This window comes from Chlorocebus sabaeus, chromosome 2 (assembly GCF_047675955.1).
Source record: "Chlorocebus sabaeus isolate Y175 chromosome 2, mChlSab1.0.hap1, whole genome shotgun sequence".
NCBI lineage: Eukaryota > Metazoa > Chordata > Mammalia > Primates > Cercopithecidae > Chlorocebus > Chlorocebus sabaeus.
The window spans coordinates 58151274-58178348 of NC_132905.1; the positions used below are offsets into that span (position 1 = coordinate 58151274).

Below are 27075 nucleotides of genomic sequence, written 5' to 3' on the forward strand. Positions count from 1 at the left end.
CACTGACGGAGAAATCTCTTGTTCAGTCACTTCTTAACTTTTTTTTTTTCTTCAGACAGTGCCACTCACTCACTCTAGGGCTCACTCTGTTTCTTCTTGCTCGGTGATCATTTTGCATGTTGAGATTGTGTTGTTTTGGAGACGCGTGCTCATCTTGGCATCTCGTGACAGAGCCTCTTGATGGCACAGTCTCCCTCCAGGCTTGGCTTCTGGTTCACCTCCCACACGGGGAGCCTCATGTCAAGGCAGTCACTGGCTTCTCTGCCTGCATTGTTCCACGTCCAGCAAGCAAATAAATAACTAGTTCCCACGCAGGTTTCTCTTTGTTTCTTTGTGTCAAAAATTATTCTTTGATAAATCCTCCATAAAGCCTTCCTCTAATCCTCCATAAAACCTTCCTCTAATCTATCTGTATTTTGAATTGTGATTGCTAAGGATTTTGTTCTTAAAACAATGGATACCCATAGAACAAGCATATCGGAGAAATTACTGGCACGCCATGGGGAGAGTATTTGGAAGGAATAAGTAGTAGGGACAAATGCGGCTGGGTTACTCAGGGGATTTTCATGGCTTTGACTTTATGTTTCCTTAAATCCAAAGTTAAAATAGTTTAATTTCAATCATCACTGATTAATCCATTAAGGATTTTAAAGAAAATAATACCATGTGACTCCTAAAGAACCTTTTGTTTGCCATTTCTAGTTTTGAAAGGTTTCAACCATGATTTCTTTTTCAAGAAACATTTCCATTGTATTTTTTAGTATTTAACCAAAGAATATAGAGTGATTCTTCCTCAAGAGAAAATTATTATAGAAGACCTCTTTATATATATATATCATATTCAACTAAAAATAAAAATAAAAAAACTTCATATTCTATACTGAGCCACATTAAAAATCGTTAAAGCTTAGACTATATGGTTTTCATTTAACCCTCAAAAGTGGCATTAATTTTTCAAGTGGTAATTGTTGCTTAAGATGCTATTGTGCCTGTGTGATAAATGTTTAATGATTTGGTAGTACATGCATGGCTTAAAATCCATTATTTATTGCACCTTTGCTTGCCTGGCAAAGGTGACGATTTTATAGCCCCAGCAGTCATGCAAACACATTTATACCAAACCGATGACTGATAATAAATTTCCTTACTGTAAATGTCAGTGGGTTTCATGTGTTGCTGCCATTACATCTTGTTTGGAAGCTGAATGCTACACAGTTATGGGAGGCGCCAGATGGTGTCATTAACACGAACACTGGGACTGTTTACCACTGACGTGCGTGTGAGAAATTAAAAGTACGTGACCTATCTTTACACTGACGTGTGATGTCAGTGGTGAACGGGTGTTAATTACAGTGCAATATGCTTGCCTAGTCCCTTCCATCCCACTCAGAGGGGTTTTAGGGAATTTTTTGAAAATAGTTTGTGTTTGAATATACACAGAGTGAGCAAAAGGGAAAATTTCCCGAGGACTCCTGTTTGGTTTTGTATTTGGAGTCTCAGACACCCTGAAAGTCACAGCTGTCATCACATAGGTGTCACCCTCATGAGCAGCAACCTGCGTCCCTGCCAGGACTTCTGGGCACGGGGAAGCCTTTTGTGCTGATTAATGACAGCAGTATTGTTATTGGTGTTTGCTTGGTTGGGGGTTTTATTTTTATTTTCATAACTACTTCAGATATTTTGAATACTGTTTTGGAAAAGTTTCCATTGAGAGCATGGAATTAACGTTTTTTTAAAGTGCTGTCAAAATCATCAGGAATTGATTCAAAGAATGAGAAGAAAAACAGTGGACATTTTCTATACCAAATTTTTTTTCATGGGATAGGATCTTCATTTCCTAAGAATTAGCAGTAAAGACTTAGATCTTTATTTTCCCTGATCTGATGTGAAGTATCTGAGTGACTGAAATTAGCCTTGTGTGTTTTATTAAAATGTTTCTCTGACTGGTGTTCAGCAGTGGTCACTCCCATTTATTGTATTTCAGCTTCCTTCCTGTTGACGTTTCTGCTTAGCTCTCTTTTCATTTCTATTTAAAAAGAAGGTGGATTTGTTTTACTCCTCCCTCCAAGTCCTTCACTTGAACCAAGAGGCTATTCCATTGAATCTGACCAAATTCCTTTGAACTTTGTAGCCTTAGCACACTCTGTAGGAATTTTCAGAAAGGCTTATTCTTTCAAAACAATCATTGTGCATTGCTTTTACAAAAGCCCAGCGAGCCTTTTGGTGTACAGAATTTTAAAGTCATGTGAAAGAGAATACAAACCATTGTTCGCATTGAGATGAAAGAGATATGCTTAATTTCTTCAGACTAAATCAGAGATACAATTGGATGTCAACAGAAATAGTGAGCCTAATTGAAAGACTAAAATTGTGCATGGAGGCACACATTAGAAATTTAAAATAGAGTCGCACATGTTAGCTTGCTCACAGGACACGTGTGTTGAAAATATCCAGGAGTGAAAATAAATGTGACATAAATATCTGGGAGTGAAAATGGTGGCAAGGTAGCAAGATTGAAAAGTTGTATCTGTGGAACAGCACTCACTTGGATCAAACTTCTCAGAAAAAATGAGTTTTCTGCCACTGCTGTCGTTGTTCTAGCAAATGAACCAGAGGCCTAAGCCTGCAGAGCAAATAGCCACTTAACTTACGGGGCCTGAACAAACAGCATATTCCTTGGGGGAACAGAAGTTCTCATCTTATTCTGTGTGCAGAGATTTACCAAGTAATGTTGCCTGATGGGAGGTGGTGGTGTGGACACAATTGGCCATGAGCTTTCCCTCCCAGCCTTCTGTCCCAACTCCTTCTCCTCCGTTTGTGTCTCCCTCTACGTCTGCTTCTTGTATTGCCTCTGCATGACCATGCAGCCTTCTCCTTTCAAAGGTTTCTCTCAGAACATAATCTGCAAATCCATTCATGTAGACTGACCTAGGGGTCAGTGGGTGTGTCATCCTTCCAAATCCTTGCCCTGACTTTTCTCTCTCATCCAGGAACTTGTTCCCTCTTGTTCACCTGGAAATATCCCAGTGATTCTGCTAAATTTAGCTCCACTGTCACTTTCTCCAAGCTGCCTTACGTGACTTTTCCTGTTATCCTAGACCAGTTAAACTTCAGCTGATTCCATGGCTTCCCAGCTGATATGGTTTGGCTGTGTCCCCACCCAAATCTCAACTTGAATTGTATCTCCCAGAATTCCCAGGTGTTGTGGCAGGGACCCAGGGAAAGGTCATTGAATCATGGGGGCTGGTCTTTCCCGTGCTATTCTCATGATAATGAATAAGTCTCACGAGATCTGATGAGCTTATCAGGGGTTTCTACTTTTGCTTCTTCCTCATTTTGTCTTGCCACCGCCATGTAAGAAGTGCCTTTCACCCTCCGCCATGATTGTGAGACCTTCCCCAGCCACATGGAACTGTAAGTCCAATTAAACCTCTTTCTTTTCTAAGTTGCCCAGTCTTGGGTATGTCTTTATCAGCAGCATGAAAACAGACTAATACACCTGCTGAGTCCAGAAAAACTTCCTAGGTGAGCACAGCCTAAACTACTGACCTACAGAACCATGAGCCACATGAATACGTACTCTTTTAACCCACTGCATTTTGGCTTGGTTTGTTATACAACAATAGCTTCCTGATACACTACCCTTGTCACATGTGCTGCATTTTATTTGTTTACTTGTCTGTCCCCCAACCTAATGAGAATACCTTAAAGACAAGAACCATGCCTCATTCACACCTCAGCATTTAGACCAATTGTTGGCATCTGGTAGATGCTTGGTATGTATCTGTCAAATTGAAATTGTTGAATTAAGCTCTGTTAAAGTTTTGGTGGTAGAATTTCAGACATCAGGATACTGAATAGGTTATCTCAATGCCCTCAGAATTGCTTCACACATTCAGTTGCCTTCCCCACTAACAAGTTAGACTGTCCTTGTTGCTAGTGTTAAAGATAGTGGATCCAAAATGGAGTCACTTGTGCTAAAGTTCCACTTTACCAATCCAAAACTAAGTTATTTACTTGAAATAGCTGAGAAATCACAAGAGAGGTGATATTCAAATCCCGTTAAGCCAGCAAGATTTTGCTTATGTCTCTCTAAGGAAAGTAATACTGAAATGAACAATCCACTACTTGTTCATTGTTCCTGTGTTCCTTCACTTCTTTACTGCTGATAAAGCTTACCCACTCTGTCTAGCTCATCAGAGCTCCTTTCTGTTTTGTAGGCTGAATGCTGCCCCGTTCATGAATTGCTAATCAAAGTCAGTCAGATCTGTGAAACTCAATTTGTTGAAATTTTGTTCTTTGACTCTAGAATATTGATTTTTATCCCCCAAATTTTTTTTCCAGAGTTGCTTTTCTAGTTGGAGAAATGACTCTTTGGCATAGTAACTCTTTGCTATATAGTTTAAGTTGTTTCTATAGGATTAAGGGCAGATTCCAGCCTACTTCCAGGATATAAGTACAAAATATTTTAAAGTCTATGGCTAAATAGCAACTGTTCACACATCTCTGATATATCATATGTCCCACCCTTTATGATATGGATTGGAAAGAGAAAAATGACCTGAAATTCTCTTTCCTTTAAGCAAATAGTACTTAGTTGATGCCCCATACATTCTCTATAAACCTACCCCTTACTGTTTTTAGGATGGGAAAACAACCAACAATATAACTGTTTTTCATTTCACAAAAATCTTAGAATATATTTACCACAGATTAGTTCATATATTTCTCTGATTTCTTAACTCATTATTAAGACATTCATAATCAAACTCTGTATTATAAACATATATATGATATATGATATAAACATATATGATATATGTTTATAATACAGAGTTTGATTATGAATGTCTTAATATTATGATTATGAATGTCATAATCAAACTCTGTATTATAAACATATATATATATCATAGCATATATATATATATGCTATGATAATTGTGATAAAATAAATATACATTTGGTCTCTGTCCCCAGCTCCTGGTCAGAGCTCCTGAAACACTTGTAACTTCCTAAATGATAAAAGCAACAGGAACATCTTTTGTTACAATATTTTGTTTTCGTTCCCCACCCCTGACAAAACTCTGGTGCAATAAAGGTGAGAGGAGCATCTTTTGTTATTGATTAGGAGCTCCTTTCAACAACACATGAGTCTGTATATTGACAAGATGATTTTTGGAAAGTACCTAAGGAAGGGGGCTGGTTGCCAGGAGAACCAACCATGTCATTAGAGGGTTGGAACTTTCAGGCCTACCTGCCAACCTCCAGGGAGAGGAGAGGAGCTGGAGGTTGAGTTCAACCACCCGTGGCCAATGATTTCATCAACCATGCCTACACGATGAAGCCTCCATAAAACCCTAACCAAAGTGGTTAGGAGAACTTCTGAGGTGGTAAACACCAGAGGTGCTGGGAGGGTGACACATCTGGAAAGCACATGGAGGCTCTGTGCTTTTCCCCCTGCATGCCCTGTGCAGCTGGCTGTTCCTGAGCCCAACTCTTTTATAATGGCCAGTAATACAGTTAGCAAACTGTTTCTCCAAGTTCTGTGAGCCATCCTAGCAAATTATCGTAACCTAAGCAGGGGTCATGGGAACCTCCAGTTGATAGCCAGCCAGTCAGAAGTACAGGTGGCAACATGGACTTGCGATTGGCATGTGAAGTGGGGGTACAGGGAGCAGCCTTGTGGGACTAAGCCTAGATAGACAGTGTCAGAATGGAATTGAACCGTAGAACAGACACACTGCTGGTGTCAGAAAATTGGTCAGTGTGGGAAAAACTCACACATTTGGCATCACAAGTGTTCTGAGAGAACGTAGAAGAAATAAGTTGTTTTTCCTTTTAATGTAGTTTAAGTTTAATACGTGGAAGACAATTTTTGTTCTCTAATAACTATCCATCATTTCAGAAGGGTACTATTTAATAGGAAGAATGCCGTCCATCACTTTTGAATGTGTTTCCCAAACCTTTCAGCTCATGTCCTCATTTTATTCCAGTACAAGTAGTTCTTTCATGGGGATATAGAGCTTGAGAATGATTAGGTAGCAGGATGTTAAGTAGTTTGTTAAAGAGATACATCTGTAAGGTAGTACTAATTATTACTTATAGAACAATGCAAGTCAGGTTGTTGGTTCTGTAAACCATTTTTCTTCCATGGATTTACTTTATTCCTGCCTTTCCTTGTGTGTTCACCCCCAGAGAAGTCATTTCTCCAGTTTATGGCTGACCCTGTATTGAGACTGATACCTGGAGTGCCAGCTAGCTGACACAGACCAGATAGGATTCGAGTAGGATATTGCAGAAACCCAGAGGACATTTCTGAACACTTTACACTACTCAAGGTGGCAAAAGAGAGACATGGAGCCATATGAGGTTATCTTGGTTCTTGTGCTAATGTGCCTTATATTAAGGATTAATGAATTTCAGTGCCTCTGAAAAGCCAACAGTGGATCTCCCTTGCCGATGTTTGTGTATTGCACAAAGGCAACCATATTTTAATGATCGTATGAGCTACTTGTTTGGGGGCTATTATTTAATTGGAAACAAGTGAATTAACCACCTAATTCATCAAATCTAAGTTGCTATCAATTATAAGATGTACCTTTATTTTAGGTAGTATTAAGAAAAAAAACTGCAGCCAATTAAATTGTAACACAATGTCTAAATGAGAGTCCTGAACAGCATATGAATCAGTCATATAAGTCTTAGTGCTTTGAAATTTCTTTCATCTATTCAGAGAGGGGAGGCAATTTATGTGCCCTTCAATTGCACTATTTGCTGGGTGATGTGGAAAAATTTTTTTGCATGTGTCTCAGTAACAAAATGTAACACAGCTTCATCTCCTTGTCATCTTTTATTTGCTCCTGAAAAGCACTCAATTGTTGCATTGCAAGAAAACATGGAATTACATCCATTCCTCCAATGACTAGTATTTGCTTCACTAATATCAAATTTGTACCTTGCTGCTCAGTTTCTGGGCCTTTATGGGAACACAACAATAAGTATTCATTTCAGTGCCAAATCATGCTGTAATCTTTTTGAAGACATTGTTAGAAGCACTTAAACTCAACACATATTGTGCATATAATACACATGACTCTCTTGAAGTGATGACGATGAACAGCTATGGCCAAGCACCCATGCACGGGTAAGGACAACTATGTCACTGCTACTGTCTGGCTGACTGCTACTATTGAAATGCTGTTGACTGGAAGGCTGATTTCAGGAACACCAGCATTAAAAAAATGTGCACGCTAGAATTGATGAAATCCAGTAAAGTCCCTCAACTTAGCGTTCAAATCATTTTTCTAATATAAGTGTTTAAGAATGGCCACAAGTGAATGTCATAGGGTGGCAATAATTTTAACTTTTAGAAATGTGCAAATTAATGATAACGCCCAAATAGGGAATATGGGTATATGAGGGATTGAGACAGATGGAGTTGATAAGAGAAATATAAGAAAAATGCTAAAGAAATTTACTTATTGAATCATAGAGGCCACCATGGCCCACTCTTTGACCTCTGCTACCTGATTTTGAGTATGCTCTATCCAGTGTTAAGAAAAAAGCCAGTGTCCTAGAATCACCATTACCCTCAGCGGATACCACAGACAGAACAGTTCACATTTTTTCTAAAGTGCTGGAGCTACTAAATTGTTCTGAGCTTCCCAGTACCCCCAACCGAGAGGAAAGTTAAGTGAATCCTTCGTAAAGCAAGTCTCAAAACCACAGCCTGACCTCAACAGACTTACGCTCTGCGGGACAGAGGTGTTGGTATTCATATCATACTTTTGAAACTTTTTAATTATTTTAGTAGAAAGTCCTTTTGAAATTGCATTTTATGCCTGTTGAAGAGATTCCAACTGATTGGTTCTATTTAAAATGTCTATACCCCCCTAGTCTTTATTTATTTGTAATATTGCAATACTTTGCCTCAAAGAGGTCAACTTGAACTTTGAGCCCTAAACTAATATTTGTACCACTGTAAATCTGTCATAATTTGTTTTGCTCAAATTGGGAAAACAGAGAGTTTCTCAAGGAGAAAAGAGAGAAAGAGAAGCATAAGAAAGATTACATTTATAAAGCAAAAGTAGGCTTATTATGGATTTCAGAAATTTTATTCCTAATGGGTTTGAATCTTTCCAGCTTTCATTTCCTTGTATGGACAGAGCTCCCTTTGAAGTCTTTGGAAGCTTTCTGTAAGAAAAGATGTATATACACATGGGTGTGAGCTAAAAATTGAGCTCATTGTTTTGCCCTTTTCAAACGTGTTTTTCAAAGATTTGCCTTTCATATTGCAGATGGGAGAGAGGATCTGCAATTTTACCTAGTGTAACATCTTTGCCTGAAAAGCTCGAAGTATTTGTAGACGTTTTTAAAAGACTGGTTCCCATGTTTGCCTGCTGAGGAAAGCAGAGGTTCATGTAATTTACTTCCATTTTACACCCGAGGAAACTGGTATTTAGGAAAAAGAGGCTCAGGATTTCAACCAGTGGCAAAGTTAAGAAAACAAGCCGAAACCTTACCACCAAGCTAATGACACCCAGGTTAATGATCCCAAAGGTGGAACGTAACCTCCAAAAGAAATGCTATGATAAGAAAAAATTCACCATAGATAGCATCGTGATCCATTTTAGTATGAACCTTGTATGTATTATGTAGGATCATTTGTATTTATTTTTGTTGCTTTCTAGTATATCAGCCTATTTGTTGTTTTAATAACTCCCAATTTTGAATCTAACATTGAAATTGAGTTTCAGTAATGCTTTTATAGTCATTCTAACTCATTCTAAGTGCAGAAGAGAAACCAAACCACTTGCGGAAACACGGAACTCGTTTCTATGTATATCCAATGAAATTATATTTTGACCATTTTTTGTCCATACACACAGAACAGTTAACAAGTGTGCCTAAAACTCAAAACTATTTATTTAAGTTCTCTTGACCAATGTATGTGAATCATGACATAAACTCAACTGGGTGTGCACATCAACATCATTTTTACTAAAAAGATCAAATTTAATCCTAAGTATAAATCCAGATTTACATCCAGATTATTCATTTGGCCATTTAAGCAAATGGAAATGAAGCAACTAAAATAATTTGGAATACAGAAATTATGTCAACACCCTTTCCAAAGGGTCCACGAAACACGAGGTTGATGTGCCTATTCTACCACGTACCACATGCCCCAAAATGCATGGCAGAAATGGTTCAGCTAAAATAAGGCAAGTGCTCAAAACACAGAGACATAGTTCCTGGCCTCTAGGAGTTAATAGTCTAGTTGCAGGGTGGCAGGCAACCAAATAAATGGATAAAAGCAACCACAAACTCCTCCAGTAGTGACTCAGCTACTCACATGTACAGTCTTCTGTTTCAGAAGCTCATAGGGAATTATAGATAAAGAGGTTAAAACATAAACATTTGCTCATTTCTATTCCCTGTTTTCCCATCTCAGCCTGTCTTCCCTCCCATCTGACCTCCGAATCTTCCACATTCCTCCCCGCCCCCCCAACCCCCAAGCTCAACTCTGGAATTTCCTAACAGGGGTATCAAATATTATCATTCCTTCCTTTCCTACCTAAGCAATGGAATCTATGGTTTGTATTTTAAAGTTATTATGAGAGTTGACATCAACTTTAAGGAATTTCTTTTTTAGCTTAAAAGGTTAGCTTATACCCCATGATGTATGGTTTGTTTTATCTTGCTGGGTTACTTGTTGATCTCTACACTTAAAATCGGCCCTTTGTCGAGAATCTCTTGAACCCGGGAGGCGGAGGTTGCAGTGAGCCAAGATGGTGCCATTGCACTCCAGCCTGGGCAACAACAGCGAAACTCCACTTCAAAAAAAAAATCATCTATTTGTCTAAAATGCTAACCTAATGCCATTAGAAAAATAGAAATGTCTGGAAAGGATATGGAGATAAGAATTGGATTTCCCATCCATGTTATTCCTGGTATGGTAGGTAGGTAAATAGGTTACAATTCACCCTGTTTAATCTTTGAAATAATTTTCCATTATGAGGATCATTTAATTTCTGTCTATAAAATGTGAGCCAAGAGCTAGGGCTTTTATTTTTACTTTCTATGAAGGAAATCAGACCCAAAATAGAATCTCCAATGCATGGGACAGTTTTTGGCAGATGTTCAGAGGGAGAAAAGGAAAAGCTGGCTCGACTCATAGGATCTTGCATGTCTGTTTTTCTTTCCCATGAAAACTCATAGTTTGAAGGAACATAAAGGAAGGAAATATTCTGCTTTCATCAAAAAGTAACCTGTGCTTCCTGCTTCTGTGCAAAATAAACCCTTCATAAAGCAGCAGAAGCCGTCTTCATTTACAGTTGTCACTGAAGGGGGTTTCCGGGCCAGGAAGAATTTTTTTTTTTTCCAAGACATTTAAAAACTATCTATACTAATAAAAGAAAAACACGATTTTTTCAGGTCAGAAGACTTCATCATACCTAGCGATGGATATGTTTTTAATTAAAACCTGGGCACAAAATTGGGTTGACTATGAATCATTGTAATGCCTGGCCACTCTCCTGAGACACCCACCATCATTGGTACTGGTTGCTGGCTCTTGACCCCGGAGGCCACTTTGTGTACTTAGCAGTTAGAAAGGTGATGTGTGAGGCCCGGCAGCTGTTGGTGTTACAGCTATTGTGTAGGAAACAAAAGCCATTCTGTTCTGTTCCCCAGCCTGCCTTTGTATCACTGATACAGGAGCTGTTTCATAAATGAGGTATAATTCTTCACCGGAGAATTTCATTACTGCCCATGTTTCAATGTTAGCTTACACTTCCAACACAGAGGGGAATGTCTGAACGTATCTCTTTTTGAAAATAATCTTGGCTTCTGACCTCTGTCAAGATGCTTGCATTTTAAATCTGTTAACTAGGCCTGCGATTAGATGCCATCATTACAACACATATGCTTCCCACCTTCCTTGCTCTAGACCACCCAATGTAAGGCTGGCTAAAGTGTATTTGCTGTCAGCCTGCCTGTCTTGGAAATTAAGCAGAGTACAGTATACACTGGCACCCAGGTGAACCAGTAGGAACTAGATTTCTCACACAATTCCTCATGGATCTGTCCTGGGAAATTCTCATAGAGCAAATCAGAACTGACATTTATTTGAAGAACATGCACTTTTTCACCCAAATGGTATATTCATTATTTTCATTTAGAAAGTATATCAATCTAGGAAGTTTTCAGTAGCATATAAAAAACAAACTGGCCTAAACAATCAAAGAAATGCAGTGGGCTGTGTCGTTCTTCCCAGCCTTCATCCCTCCCTGGGCTGTGTCCTTTGCTGTGTGATTTTGAGGTTCCTCCCTCTAAAGGTGAGCGTATTTCCTAACTCATGGATGTTAGGCTCAGCTACATGACTTGCTTTGGCCAGATTTTAAAAGTATTCCTATTTTCACTTACCTTTCTTGTATTTCTGCCATTGCCATGAGAAGAACAAGCTCTGGCTCCCTTGCATCAGAGAAATGTGAGGCAGGTTTGGAATCTGCAGGTTGGAGCCAGACCCAGCTGAGTCCAACCTAGATCAGCCAACTTCCAGCTGACCTGGAATTGCATGAGCCAGAATAAGTGACAGTTGTTTTAAGCCAATGCATTTTGAAGTGGTTTGTTTCACAGCACTATTGTGGCAATATCTCACTGATATGTATTGCTTATATAACTGAAGAGTCCAAAGGTAGTATGGGTTTCAGGTAGGGTTTGAAAAGAATGCCTGTTCTGTTTCTCTGTGATTCTCTTGGGGCTTCAACACAGGATGGTTTCCCTCTTGGCATGATGACCATAGCCATTTCAGGCTTCACATTTACACCACATGCCATCCAGAAAACAAGAAGGCTTCTCTTCTTCAGCTGTCATGCAGAAGTCCTGGGCTTCACTCTGATTAGGTTAACTTAGGTCACATGTGTGTCCTGACCCAATCACTGAGGAAAGAGAGTGGGAGTATGTGACTTGGTTTATGTGGATCTGAGTCCCTCTTGAAAATGGGAGTGAGCTCAATATCTTCCAAAATCTCTGTTGTGCCAAATTAAAGGTGGGAGTTGTAGGGTGGAAATGATGTTGAGAAGTACAAGCGATGTTAATTATGGAGTCTGAAATCTCCCACTTTTGTTTTAAGTTTCTATCAATATATTGTTTGGCTCAAGCCATTTTCCTTCCTCCATGTTGCTAGGCTATCTAGAGACAGAGAAATGGGATTTATGCTCTAGATCTGAGATGTTACCTTTAAATGGCAAAGTGTATGGCCACACCCATGCCCCTACAGTACTGGAAAGTGGGTGAGAACCCAAATAACACTTTACCATTATTCTGTCAGACTTCCAACTCCTGGTATCCCAGGATTTTAAGAAAATCCAAAGCAGGTTTGACCTATCAGAATGTGGAGATTTCTGACCTAGAGGATGAAGTTAATGCTGATGTAGTTAACAGCATGGGATGAGGTGATAAGAATATCTTTCCATTGACTTCTGGTCACCATTGTTTCCAATGAGAAGTCAGCTGTAATTCTTGTTACTGTCCAGACACCATAGTAAGCACCAAACAAAAAAGTGTGTTGAATCAATGGATTAAAAATAGAACCAAGATCTTTTGGCACAGATCCCAATGTTCTTCCAAGAATGCTGTATCACTTCTTTGTAAAACTTTACTTTGCACATTTAATATACCCCTTGCAGCTTCTGCAGGGGTGTAAATCAAATAAATGACTAATTCAGGCAATTTTTGTAAACATGGACGTTAACATGATCACCAGTTACTTTCTGTGATTCTAAGAGGCCTCCCTGACTCTGAAGTATCTGAAAGGTTGAACAACCCTAATTATTTAACACACTTTTGCCATTTAATAAATGTTTGCCATTTTACAAATATTATTGAGCATCTACTGTCCAGAAGATACCACGTTAAGTAACGTGAGGGACACAGAATTGAACATGAGCTAAAACTTATCTTCAAGTACCCAACTATTATAATTTGTTACTCAAGGTTTCAGGGAAACTGTGGACAGAAGAAAACACTTAGGACCTCTCATGGAACTACAGATTCTCAGGGAGTAGCTTGCCCGTCTCCTTGTAGTATCATTTACTGGTGGTCTCTAATCATTGAGGGTCTCTGCTCTGTATGAGACATCTGTCAGCATTAAGACAAAATCTTGAAAACCAGGCATTCTGATGTGACCTAGCTGAGATGTCAGGCATATTCACATATTCATACATTAATTTCTTAAAAATATCTTCCCATACATTTCACTGTGGCTGTACATGGGCACTACTAGGTTTGTTTTGGTGGCAATGTCCTGGTTAAATAACTCTACATAATTGGTAATGTGGGGGTATGAACACTGCTACATTTTCTTTGATTTCTTCTTTGTCTTTGTATTTTTTTTCCAGATGAGTTATGCTTTAAACCATACAAACAGAAAACTAACATTGGCACCTAAAATAACTGTCAATGCCAAGATCATTGTGGTCGGTGCATCCAGTGTTGGAGTTTCCTTCCTAGAGACATTGGTATTTTGGTGAGTTGTTTTACTCTATTGATCGATTGGTTTTTAAATAATAAAAATTATATTCCTACATCTGAAGAGAACACCCTCAGAGAACAGACCTGAGATTGTTCAGTACTCTACACACCCTGCCTATGTGGATGAATGAATCAGTGAAAGAATATTCTACATCAGGGGTCAGCAAACTATAGCCCTGAGGCCAGGTCTGGCTTGCCAAGTGCTTTTGTAAATAAAGCTTTATTGGAACACAGCCACACTCATTTATGTGTTGTCTGTGGCCATTTTTGTGCTACAATAGCAGATTAGATGGCAGACTCCTCTGCTGAGTAGTTGCAACGGAGACCATATGGCCTTCAGTGCCTGAAATATGTATTGTCTCACCCTTCCCAGAAACAACCTACTGACCCCTTTTCTAAAGGAATGTTTTCCTTACTGGCCAGATCATAAGAACCACCTGCAGCATTTGTTAAAGATGTAGGTTCTAAGATCCTGCACCCAACTTGCAGCACCTGGACTCCTGGGGAAGGGTCTAGGAATCTGAATGTTAATAGGCATTCCACATAATCAGGCAGGTTTGGGAATGAGTTTTGACTTCATACATTACAGTTTCAGAAATGGCATGTGGGCCAGGACCTTTCTTCAGCCCTTGAATTTTGGATCCCATGGAACAGGTAAAACCCTTCAGGGAATACGGAGGCCTGTGCATCTCTTCTGATGCTGTTTTCTCATCCCCCTCAAAGCACTAAACAAGGTTTCCTTTCAGAGCCCATTTTTCTGATGCGTGATGCTCAGGGATTTGCAGCATCCCCAGTCTCTCTCTCTATCTGCTCACTGAATTGAGCACCTCTTTAATAGAAAACACCCTGGGTTAGGGTCTGAGAACTTGGGATCATGGCCTGGCATCATCAGCACCTAACATGGAGCCGTCAGTGTATTGCCTAGCTTCTGTCAAACTCGCTACCTTCATTTATTTTTGTTTAAAGTCTCATAGATGTTTTAAAACCCTGACTTTGGGAACCACAGAACCCTGGATTAAGAGTCCAGTTTATCCAAATCTTTTGTTCAGGATCACATGAAAAACTTTAGCTACCATTCAAAACTACACGTGCTGAGAGGTAAGCAGGAGATAGGAAAATGCAGCCCGCCGTCACTCTTCTGGAAGCTAGCAGAGTTCCCAGCTCAAGACAGGCGGGGCCTTGTGAGGGGCTGGGTAAGAAAATGAACGGAGGAAGTGACCCTCAAAAGGTGTATGTGCCTGGTTAACATGGAGACGAGCTAATCCCAAGTGGTTATTTTGCTCATTTAACATCACATTAACCAGATAAAAAAAGAATTGATTTTTTCCCTTTCTAGCCAGTTTATTCAGTTCTCCAGAACATACCCTTAGGTAACTAGAAATAAATTATGTGTCATTATTGAAGTTAGTAACAGAGTTCATGTGCTTTAAATAATGTGGTCAGTCTGCAGCAATATTTCACTGCAAGCATGAAATGATGAGAAGCACCTAGGAATATTCCATTCCCAGGGCATGCCACGTTGTAGTCTGAGTGCTTTACTTATTCTGATGGGTCTCTGCCTTGAAAACTTTCGAACAGCAAGTTTTATGCAACCATTTTTGAATGATGAATTATCAAGGTGGAGCTGTGAAATTATAGCAGTTAAGAAGTTATCATAAACAGGTCTTAAATCTTAATTTAGCTATCTACTTAGTCATAATGTTTTATTTAAATGATTACATTGAGACATATACAAGTAATTTTCTTTTTGTGGAGTCAACTTAGATTTAATAAAGACAAGTATAAATTTTGATGTAAGTATTGGGTTGATTAAATTTCCCAATCAAATAGAGCTTTATAAAGCATTCTAAAATACTCATAATTCTCTATCATCATTACACAGATTATGTACACTAAAAATAGACTGGTATCAGTTTACGGATCTCTAATCCTTAAGAGAGGAAATAGTTTTCTTATTATTTTTCTCTAATTATTTTAAGTTAGCAATCACCATGGTAACCTGCTTATTTTACTTTCCCAGTTTAACTGCCATTTGAATTTAATTTTATATACAATTTGAGCTGAAATGAAGAAATATAGCTTTCACCCAACACTGACCACCAATGAGGATTGAATCTACATTTTGGAAGCAAAATTTAGGAAAATCAGCCTCCTTGTAGTCTTTTTTTGTTTGTTTTTGTTTTTGTTTGGAGAGAGTCTCACTCTGTTGCCCAGGCTGGAGTGTAGTGGAGCAATCTCGGCTCACTACAACCTCTGCCTCCTGCCAGGTTCAAGTGATTCTCTTGCCTCAGCCTCCCAAGTAGCTGGGATTACAGGTGCAAGCCACCATGCCCGGCTAATTTTTGTATTTTCAGTAGAGATTGGGTTTCACTATGTTGGCCAGGCTGGTCTCAAGCTCCTGGCCTCAAGTGACCCACCCGCCTCAGCCTCCCAAAGTGCTAGGATTACATGCAGGGGCCACTGCACCCGGCTGCCTCCTTGTAGTCTTGAGCTGCATCGTCAGACTCAGTAGGGGCACCATCGTTCCTAGAAAATCCACTTGAGGCTCAGGACAGTAACCTCTTTCTCCAGAAAATCTGGTAATTCTGTCATCTGATGACAAAACAAACACAACTTTCTTCTTGTATTATTTCCATGCAAGAAATTATAAAATACATTTGGTCTTCTCTTCAAAGGACACCAAAAGCAGTTTGTGTAAATTTCTATCCTTTCTTCCCCAAGTGCTGAGGTGCTACTGGGAGAGCCGAAGTGCTTTATGCAAACTCACTACCTAATATACCCTAGGATGTAAGCTCCATGTGATGAGGGAATACTGCGCTGGTGTTCTGACTTGTTTTTAAAGTATGCTATTTTATCTGCTAGCTGAGTGCAGTTAATCTGCACAGATACAGCTCCTTGTCTGTGGTTGTCAGGCCTGAGTCCTGCATCTTGTCCTTCCTAGGGGGAGCCTCTTGGGCCCTCCAGCACCGGGAGACATGCATGGCAGGCGTTTTCCTGGGGACACACTCCAGCATCCCAGTCTTTTACTTCCCCTGCTGTCCTCCGTGCCTTCCTGTTGTTGGCCCTGGTGATCCCCAGCAGAGCCTAGGAGCCAACGGCCCTCAGAGGCTTCTACAGTCTCCCTCAGCCCTGCCGGAGGCCTCCAGGGGTGGAGATGGGCAGGGGCGTAGAGTCATTCAGGGTGGGGTGGGCTCAGCTCATTGGTTCCCTTCCCCCTTGTCTTGTGCACTTGGCCTCTGAAGGCAGCCCAGGAGGAAAGGACCCAGCCTTCTTTCCTATCATCTGCCCGGCCGGCGCAGGAGCGTGCACGTTTGTGGCAAGGATCAGGAGCTGGGCAGGGCAAGGCGAGGGCAATGGGGTGGTTCTCTTGCGTTGCAGGGCATAGAGGAAGAAAATGCCGGCTTGTACTATGGGGTGGAGGGCCATAAATTGGAGGGGAAAAGACAGATCTTAAGACATTCACTGTGAGATTATGTGTGTTCTTCATAATGCCCAAGATATTTAAGTGATAGACTTGGATTATTTTTCAGTGACTGTTCTTGTGATTGGTGGGTTTGTTCATTTGGCCACCCTGTTCTTTGGGACTGAAAGTTCCTGGCTCGGACACTGCAGATGTCACGTGTGCGTTCTCCTTCTCAGCACTTCCATTATGAAGACTCTTTAAAACCTCCAAGCACTGGAGAAAGCAGAAAGAACTTGGCTGCAGCTGTTAGCCCACCTCTGCTGCCAAGCAGTGCTGTGGCCCTGAGGGAGGTACTGTTCTCATCTGTGCGGAAGGAGAGTCCCAGCAGGGGCTCCCAGGTCCTGCCAGCCCGAAGGCACCACCACGGTAGAAACTCCACAAACCCTATGAGGGCGAGATCTGTAAAGTGAACTCACTGTAAAGTGAACTCCCACCGAGTCTAGCATCACGGAACTCCTCAAATGCAGTGCTTTGACTATTTCAGGTTTCCACAAAGATACTCCAGAATCTTTTTTTTTTTAAGTATATAAATGCTATAGCAAAATAGAAGAAAAAAAAAAACAGAAGAGGAGGAGCCGGAACCAGGTGTATGCACCTCTCTGCATCCTTTCACTCCTGGTGTGGCGCGTGGACCAGCAGCATTGACATTACCTGTGAATTCGTCAGAAATGCAGAACCTCAGGCCCTGCCCCAGACAGTGTCCCAAACAGGCTTTTTTTCCAGAATGATGCAGAACAGCACCTTGACTGTCTCCTGGGCCTGCGTTCATGGAGCTGAGGCAGTTGCTCTCCTCTTCTGTTTCAGCACATGAGTCTCTATGCTTTGGTGTTTTGTAGTATTTACTCCTAATTATGGGGAAGTTCCTTTTTAATCCATTATTTTTAACTCTTTCCTAATTTAATCCCGATGTAAAGAATCTTTTGAAGAGCCTGTAATGGCACTAGAAAAATGCTTACAAGAGTCATGGATGACAATGACTGAAAGCAGCCCAGCCGGTGTCCCCGCAACCCTCCGTGTGACTAGAACACTGATTCGCAGGAAGCACTGGTTGGTGGGCACTGGAAAGCCCGGGTTCCCCTTGTCTTCCACTTCCACCACTGAGAAGAGTTTTCTTGAAAACCAACCAAATCATCCCAGCAAAAGATGCAACCTCAGACTTTCAGCCTAGACGTTGATCCCCTCATCTGGTTGAATGTGTCAAGGTGACTAAGAATAGCTTGGACCAAGCAGGGCATGTTTTTCAAGCTGCAATTGTGGCAATGACCACAACTCCTGTTATCGGGTCGTGCAGTTCCGCACAATATCCGGCACAGCTGTGGGCTCTGGCAGCAGCCAGCCTAGCGCTGGCGGCTTAATTAGGCTTTTTATCTTTACATTTGTCTGAGGACATCTGAAACCTTCAGTGTGGCCTGTCACTGATTAGGTGACTAATTAAATAGTCAGTGCTTCCTTGCTGATCTCAGAGCTCGACTGCAATGGACAGGTTTGTGACTGTGACTGCCTGTCCTCTCGGTCTCTGCACGTGTGCTCCTCGCAATTGCCCTGTTCGTTGCCCTGTGCTGAGACAGCATGGGAGTGAGGCCCAGGGCATGTGCAGGGCCGCCCTCCAATGTGCCCAGGCAGCAGGCAGCACGGACATCCACAGGGGGGGCGTACGGGAGACGGACATCCATGGGGCATACAGGACATCAGGTCTGGTGCAGAGGCTGGTCTGGTGGCCAGAGCAAAGGGGATGGTGGAAGGAGCTTTATGTGTCAGGCTCAAGAGTCTCATTCTCCCCAGGCAGCAAGACTTGACATTCTGCCATCGGAGAATAATGATCCAGAACGCACCCTGGTGTCACTAATCACAATGGGGTTTCCTATTTGACTCCAATATTTAAATGTAATTAATGTTAAATAAAAGCACCACTATTTACTGAAATTATCCACCCCTGCTTGTTTCAAGGTAACTTACCTCCTCATACCCACATTACAGACTCCCAGAACAAAAGCAAAGCAATCCACTTTGAGCAACCTTAGGCCTTTTCGATGGGGGAAGGTCAGCTTATTGTCCTTTTTTTGTGGGTGCTTTGTGATTCTTTGGCATTAAGGGTAAGTAGGAAATGCATTTTTCATGATCACACACAGCACAAACCATGTACCTGGATCTGAGTCGTACACCCGCCTCCTCAGTCTTCATCATTTGTTATTGGATGATTTTCAAATAATGACATTGGTACCTGTCTTGGTTTGCATTCTTTCAAACCAAGCTGAAAACAAAGCATTTGGATACAAGTAGGTGATTTGGGAGTGATCCTAGGGAACTGCCTGAGAGCAGAGCCGTGTGACAGGGAAGTGAGGACAGCCACAAAGCCAAAAGACACCCTTGTCGGTGGGTCCCCACTGTAGACAACTGAGGTCAGAGAATGGCCTTGGGCAGAGACAGGCAGACAGGAGACCCTTTTGCAGGTGAGCAGGTGGGCCAGGGTGAGGTGAGTGGGCCTCAACACTGTCTCTGGAGTGCCCTTACGGTCCCTTAGTTTGCTAAGTTTGTTCGGTTCTTCCTTGTTAATATTCTTGAAGTTGCCTTTTACTGAAACTTGGGCATAGACGATGATGGAGAAGAAGCCGGATTAGCTAAGAAGGCCGTGTGTAGAGGATTTTGTGGGTTTCTTGCAGTTCTAAAGAGGATGCAGGTGTACTACCAGAAAGTTTTGCTGGAAAAGAGATGGCATTTAAGGACCTTGTCTTGGCAAATACTTTATTTCTACTTTGGGATGGAGTTAAGGTTAGACTCACTAGTTTTCAAAACGTGGTCTGTGGCCCAGCACCATCAGCATTGCCTGGGAAGCTGTCGGAGGTGGGGATACTCAGGCCCCACTCTCCAGGGACTGAATCGGAAACCTGGGGGTAGGGCCAGGCTCTGCTTTCCCAGCCCTGCAGGGGAGGTGGCAGGTCAAGGAAGTCAGAAGCGAGGAGTGGAGAGAGACCAGGAGAATGATTCCAATACCCAGAACTTCAGTCTCCTCACCCGTGCTGCAGGGAAGTCATCCAGAATTCCCTCCTCACACACTGGCCTGAGCATTCAGTCAGGTAGCAAATGTCAAGCATCTGTCCAAAGGCCTAGTGCTGACACTTGTTAGACAGACACCTCCCCAGTAAGTAAATTTGCATGTCTAGACCCCCATGGAAGCCTGCATTGACTTTCAAAGGCGGGAAGTGACTGAGGAACTGGAGTGTCCTCTATGTGGAGGACGCCCTCTTCCCTGAGGACTGAGCCGGAGGTGTTTCCAACCCGCAGCTGCATCTGACTCCTGGTGAGACATTCCCTGGAGTCTGCAGAACATCCTCCTAAGAGACACATGTCTCTCAGATATGTAATGGGATCATACACTTCCTTCATAGAAACTTACATTAAACTCTACCCTCCTTTCTTGAGACTCCCAAACGCTCAGGAGCCTCTCAGTTTTCTCCTCCTTGAATAGAGCCTCTCAAGGTGCCACCCCTGGCCCGCCAGCATGGACAAAACTTGGGAACTGTTGGAAATGCAGATTTTCAGGCCCCACCCAGACCTCCTGCATCAGAAACTCTGGGAATCGGGCCCAGCAATGTGTGTCTTCACGAGACCTGCAGGGACGCACTCAGTCAATGCCACTAGGCCAATAGGCCAATGTGGTCTTTGCCCTTCCTGCCCCATCCTCCCATCCCCACTTTTTTCATGGGCAGCTTCACTCCCAAAAAAGCAAAAGGCATCGTACACCTTCAGCTGCGCACCCTCTCCCACTTCGTCAGCACTGCATCTGCCAGTCACTTACTTTCCTCCCTGCGGAGGGAGGATTAGGGCCGTAACACCCATGCATTTGAATTCTTCTATCTTGGCACACGTAAAATGATGTACAAGAGGACTGAAGGAATAAGGACATATCAAACTGCCCCCGACTTATAGCATTTGATGTTGGGTAGAAATTTGGAAGGGAAGCCCAGAAAGAGCCCTGCCTGAAAACACAGGCATGAGGGCCCTCCAGTAGAGGTGACAGGTGGTCCTCGTTGCTGGGGAGTGGGAGGACCATGAGCCTCTGTGTGAGACCCAGAGCAGGCAAAGCCATCTATGGAGCAGATGGCTTCTGGACAACAGGTTTCTTGCTAAGTGTACTTCTCTGAAGATAATGCCTTTCAAACAGATAATCCAACACTGCCAGTATAGTAAGACATTGGGGCCTGAAAAAAAAGGTTTGAATTCTCCGTTTTATTTTAAGACCTTGTGGTGGAGGAAAATGTTGTGAATCACCTTGAGATTTTAGGGTTAATATTAGGTAACTGTTTCTATAAGCAACAGATTGCAAAAGTTCCAGGCTCTACAATTCTGCACATCACAGCCACTTGGATAGGGATGGGAAAGGTTGTACAAATATAGTTTCCTGGGACCCTGTTCCTGGCCTGGGGTGGGTTTCAGGAATATGTACAATATTTTTAATAGAATCCCCAGGTAATTCCGACATGCAGGTGGGTTTAGGAGCCATTTATGTAGACATTTGCTCAAAATTGGCAGTCTCATCTATAAGGAAACCTATTCCCCCCGTAATTGCTCATTGTAACTAACTTGTATTTATGGGTTTGTTTTCCAAACCACATTTTCTAATTCCTAGCAAATCATATAACTTCTAAGTCACATCATTACTTTGGGGCTTGCAGGGCCTAATTTTTAAGTTATTATTAGCATTATATAGTTGAACCCACATTCATAGTATTAGCATGCTAAACTGGACCTAGCAGAAAGCATTTCGCGAAGTCTCATGCTTAAACTGTCACCATTAAGAAGGAAGGCCCAAGAAGAAACCTGCCCATGTGGTGTTAATAAAGCCTTGCTAATAGCCAGCCTTTGCCCAAAACATAAAGCTCTTCTTCATCCTCCCCCACCAGAAGTGATCCCACTCGAGTTTGAATTCCCATAACGCTCCATGATTCTATCCTTAAGGAACAAATTGATTTGTGTCTTTTATTTTGCCATCTCTCATGTGCAAGGGCTTTCTGGCTTATCTTTGATAGCTGCCATCTTGGTATTTACATCTAGTGTGTGTTCAGTATATATAAACATACGCTTAAAATGTAAATGTATAATGGTTTTACTTCATAGACATAGATAAAAACATCATTAATCATTTCCCCTAGATTATAAAGGAAAACCAATTTCATTTTAATCTGTTTTGCCAGAACTCCCAAATTTTATTCTTATCTTTTCAATTGACATTTCAAGAATGGCATGCATTTTCATTTTTTCAGTAAGGATTTATGTGTTTCTTTTGTGATACATCAGTGTTTTATCTGAGATCCTGAACGTCTGCCTAGCCCCTTATCCTGGCCACTACGCCTCTCCTCTGCCAGGTCCCTGAGGACTCCAGAGAGCACCCAGGGCCCTCCAGGCAGACACTTCTACCTTAGTGTCGGGTCCAGTGTTGAATCACACCGACTCAGGGTACCTTAAGAGACTTGCTCCTTGCCCCATTTGTCCCATCCTGATTCCTACAGGAGCTCCAGGACCAGGGAGCTCTGACCAACCACCCAAGGTGGAGCCGGGCAAGATGGCACTCAAGAGAAGAGAGATGTAGGGTCAGGGAGAGAGGTTTTAAGCTCTGTCTTACCCCACGAACTGCCCACTCCCTTCTGGATGTGCTCAGAATCCTCCATCCCTTGCCTCCTCTATGGATCTCTCTCTTCGGTCTCCCCCTGGAGGTCAGAGTGCGTCATGACCGACAACTTTGTGGCCATGGATGCAGCTGCCGTTTAATTTTTACTAACAACAAAAATGGATTGAGTACTATTAACACACTCAAACAAACACCCCATAACTCCTTAATATCATCTGATACCAGTCCATGTTCAGTTTTCCCAGTGGTCTTAAAATTGTTCTTTTACAGTTAGTTGGTTTGGATAAGGATGCAAAGCTGGTCCAAATACTACATTTGGTTAATATGCCCCTGAAATCCTTTTAAATATTTAACAATCTCCTGCACCTTTCCCGTTTTCTTAAATTTATTTTATTGTTAGGTTCTTGCATGTTAGAGAATTTATGATGAAATAATACAATGTGTGGCGTTTACTCCAACCACAACAAACAGTGTTGGTGAGTATTTTAAAAGCAGCACAATGTTAGTAATCGCTAAGCTTCTTTCACCTCGTGTATATTTAAAATCCTCCAAAATAAAAAGTTTTTTAAAAATAAAAAAATTAAATTAATGGCTCAGGACCTTGACCAAAAGTCTCTTATGATTTACACAGAAAAAAATATTGCTAAAGAAAGTTAAATTTTTTTCAGGGAAAAACTGGTAGAGTCTCTTAATCTGCTGTGTACTTACAATAAATATTTTGTGAGGATTTGTTTTGCCTCTAATATTGGAAGTTCACAGAGCTCCCAACTTTTAAACTCCATCTATAGTATTTTGTGGCATGTGTTGTTGTTAAGACTGAATTAAATCTGAGTTATTTTTTAACTAGTAGAATATGTAGATAGGTGACATATCTATCACGAGCTAGGATTTATTTTCATTTGGCAAATATTTTTGTCACTGTTTTGAACCATTCAGAAAGCAGAGGTTTTAGTAAATTAAATTGAAACATTTAGATCAATGTGGGGTAATAATTTTTTCTCTACATTATCTATTTGTTCAAATAACAGCATTAATTAAAGCAGTTAATTAAATCACTTGCTTTGGTTGCCTTTGCTATGCCTGCACCCTGCAGACGCACCCAGACAAAATCAGCTAGAAAATAACTAGCGATCGCCTAGCGGGCTGACATGTATCTACTGCCCAGAAGGGTAAGCACCATGAAAAGTTTTATGTTTCTTTTATCATGTTCACAATAAATTGGCAATGTGACCCTCTTTATTTGAAGGATAAGGATGTTTAGACCTAATTTTGTAGCTGTCCTCCTGAAGCATGGAATGAAACACAATACCTTTTACTTATTTCCCTGGATACCCTAATCCCTCCCTGCTTTACAAGTATCTTTGAGCTGTTCCCCCCTTTGTATCCACAGCAACGTGAAATCCCCACTGGAATTATTTGCTGCAAAAATGCAGGTGCCCTTGTTTAATGTTTCATTGGCTTGAGCACTTAACTTGGAACTTTTTTTTTTTTTTCATGATATGGTGACCTTTGATTTTGGAGCTGAGGGCTCACGGTGATGTTAGATATTGTTTATATACATTAAGCCAACACCATTAGATCTGCGTTTTATCTGTAGTTCTGCTGTTCCTGCCATTTCATCAAATGCATGCCCAAACCCAAGCTGTACTCCGTGACCCACTGTTCTATTTGAAGGAACTTTTTGAATATTCATAGGCAATCAAATTCAAAATCAGTCTATTAGAATTATGTATTATAAACTTCATGATTTTAGACCAATACTCTTACATAGTTATAAATTTAAGAAATTAAATATTTAGACATTGCTAAATCGGATTATAGAGAGAACCATCACAGCAAAAATATGAGGTTGGAGAAAGAAATGAAAATGCTGGTGATATTTTCATATAAAGTCATGAAAGGGCAGGGAACCTTCCCTGAATAGCAAGGAGGTTGATGTTACAAAGAAGGTTGGGGAAGTTTGGTTAGGCCCAGCCGGAAGGATGTTTATGCCACGCTAGGGAATTTGGACTGAACAGTTTGGTAATCAAAACACTTACCATTTATTGAAAATGCACTATGTAGCAGGCAATATTTTAAGCATTTTACAGACAATGATTCATTTAATCTTCACAGAACCCCTAAGAAGCATTAGGTTCTAGAGCCACAGAGAGGTCAAATAACTTGCAAAGGTAAAAAACCTAGAAGTGCTAGAGCTGGGAGTCACGCTGAGGCAGTCCGATTTCTGAGACCGGGATCTTAATAAGTCTGTTCTGCAGCTACCTTGGTAAAATCCCTACCAAGAACAAAGGTAGGGATTTTAAAACCAGAAACCATTGAGATTTTATTTAATTTAAAAAGAGGTTTCCAGTAGCTGTGTGGAAGATAGACAGAAGAGAGAGACTCATGCCAGAGAGACAAACCCTCTAGACAAAATGGCGAACTAAGGCAGTGTGTTATAGGAGGGGTGGGTTGCAGGGGCATTTGAGAGATGTGGGCAAGGTCAAAGTGATTGGACACAGTGGCCAATGTGGGTAGTGGGAAGGAGCCTGAGACTGGTTTCAAAATTCCTAGCTCGAGAGGTGGTTAGTTGGCCAAAGCTTTGACAGAGATAGAGGAGGAGTGGGATGAGGTGACCAAGTGCTTTGTTTGGGCATATACTAAATTTGAGATCCCCCTGGAGCATGCCAGTTAGGGCCAATAGGCATTTAGAAATTAGATTTAGAGCTTAGAAGAATCACTATAGTATAGTACATTGTAGTCAATGTGTAAGAGGGAGTCCTGGTGGTGGATAACATCATCCACAGAAATAGGCATGAAGCTTGGGAAGCTTGGCTAGGGAGAAATGGACAAAGGAGGAGGAGCTGGTAAAAAAGCAGTCATGAAAGGGAGCCTCAATTTAGACCTCAATTTAGACCTCAATTTCGTCCCAGACAGGAGGTTCTGTGGCGACATCTCCTGGGGGAGGCCTCCTGCATGGTCCCAGCTCTCACTGTTTCCTCCACCCCTGCTCCTTTAGGCCCAGGATCAGTGATGGCACCCACTGCTGCTAGACCCTGGGTACTGTCCTTCCCTCTTTGTCCCTGTAACCCTGCATACACAGCCGCCTTCAGTCAGTAAGACCTTGTGGAGTCTGCCATCTTTTTTTTTTTTTTTTTTTTTTTTGGCCTGGATCCTGATTAATAAGGATCTTCTCATATCCCCACCTCATTCTTCCTCCATGAGTCAACGAAAATAGAAACCTCTAGTTGCCTCCCAGTATTCATTCTGCACTTGGTCACAAAACCCTGGGAACTGTGGCTCTTGGAAACATCACTGTGTTTTCTTTGAAAAACTACATTTTCCAGACTCCCTGCTGCTCCCTGGCCATGTCACTGAGTTCTGGCTAGGTAAGCAGAAACGTGGGACTTTCAGGAAGGCTCCTTAATAGGCAGCCCTCTATGCCCATTTCTCCTTCCTCTGCCTGTAATGTGGCTGTGATGGCTGGAGCTCCAGGAGCCACCTTGAACCCAAGGTGACCCTGAAAATGGAAACCACACATGGAGAAGCAGAGAAGCAGGTCATGGGCCCAGCTGACTCCGTGGATCCGTCCTATCAGCACGAGGCTGGTGATGTCCAGGTGTCTTAAGTATAGTTTTAAGAGAAGTTTGCTGTCAGAGGGATTGAGAGAGAAAGAAGAGGAACTTGAAGAGGAGATAGGGTTAACGGGGAAACACGTCTCTTCTGACTCAGGGGAATGGAAGAACGCTCTAGATATGGTAAGAAGGAAACATAAAAATGCCTGGTGACCAGTCCTCATTTTCTTTATGACATAGGGGATGTGATCACCTGAGGATGAGGAAGGGGGATAGTAGGGATAACGAGGGGTTACAGTACAGAACTTGAAGGCTAGAGAAAGGCCCAGAATAGCAACAATGAAGAATGCAAAAAGATTTTAAGTTGGGCTAAAGGAGTGGAAACCTGTTTTTTAATGTATTAAAATTCAAAAAATGCCTCTATCCCCCCAAAATTTTTTGTACTATATCATGATAGATTAGGTTTTTTTTTAAACTACTTTGTTTTTTGGGGGAAATTTTAAATTGTACAACAGCATTATTTAGGATAATGCAGTGTGGTAGTTTGGTAATTTATAAATCATTTGATTCATGTTGTTCAGTAATTCAAATGATTCAAAACCAAAGGGATTGTCTTTGTAGTAAAAGATATAGCTGGATAATTATTAAGCCTTCTATTTACATAGAGATGTAAAAAAGGCCTATATATAACTATTATTGGTGTAACATAAACCACATTTCTATCACATAACACCCAAAGCTGGGATAAATTTTAACTGCATGTGAGTATAAACACTGATTATTATTAGCATTTTCCATTAAATGGTAATAAATCAGAGACGAGTAATCAGTGTGCACTTGTAGACTGTCAGCCATAAGTAGCTGGGTTAATTGTGACCTTTATGTTATTTGAA

General features: G+C 41.3%; 1 protein-coding gene across 5 annotated transcripts in view; it reads left to right on the plus strand.

Annotated features, from left to right (window-relative positions):
* The window catches only part of CFAP61 (cilia and flagella associated protein 61), a 282902-nt gene that overhangs the window by 147047 nt on the left and 108780 nt on the right, over positions 1-27075 (plus strand). For all 5 annotated transcript variants that reach the window (XM_073008639.1, XM_007961384.3, XM_007961391.3 and 2 more), the window contains one exon: positions 13407-13534. In XM_073008639.1, coding sequence (XP_072864740.1) covers positions 13407-13534 — 128 coding nt within the window. The remainder of the gene's footprint in view (positions 1-13406; positions 13535-27075) is intronic.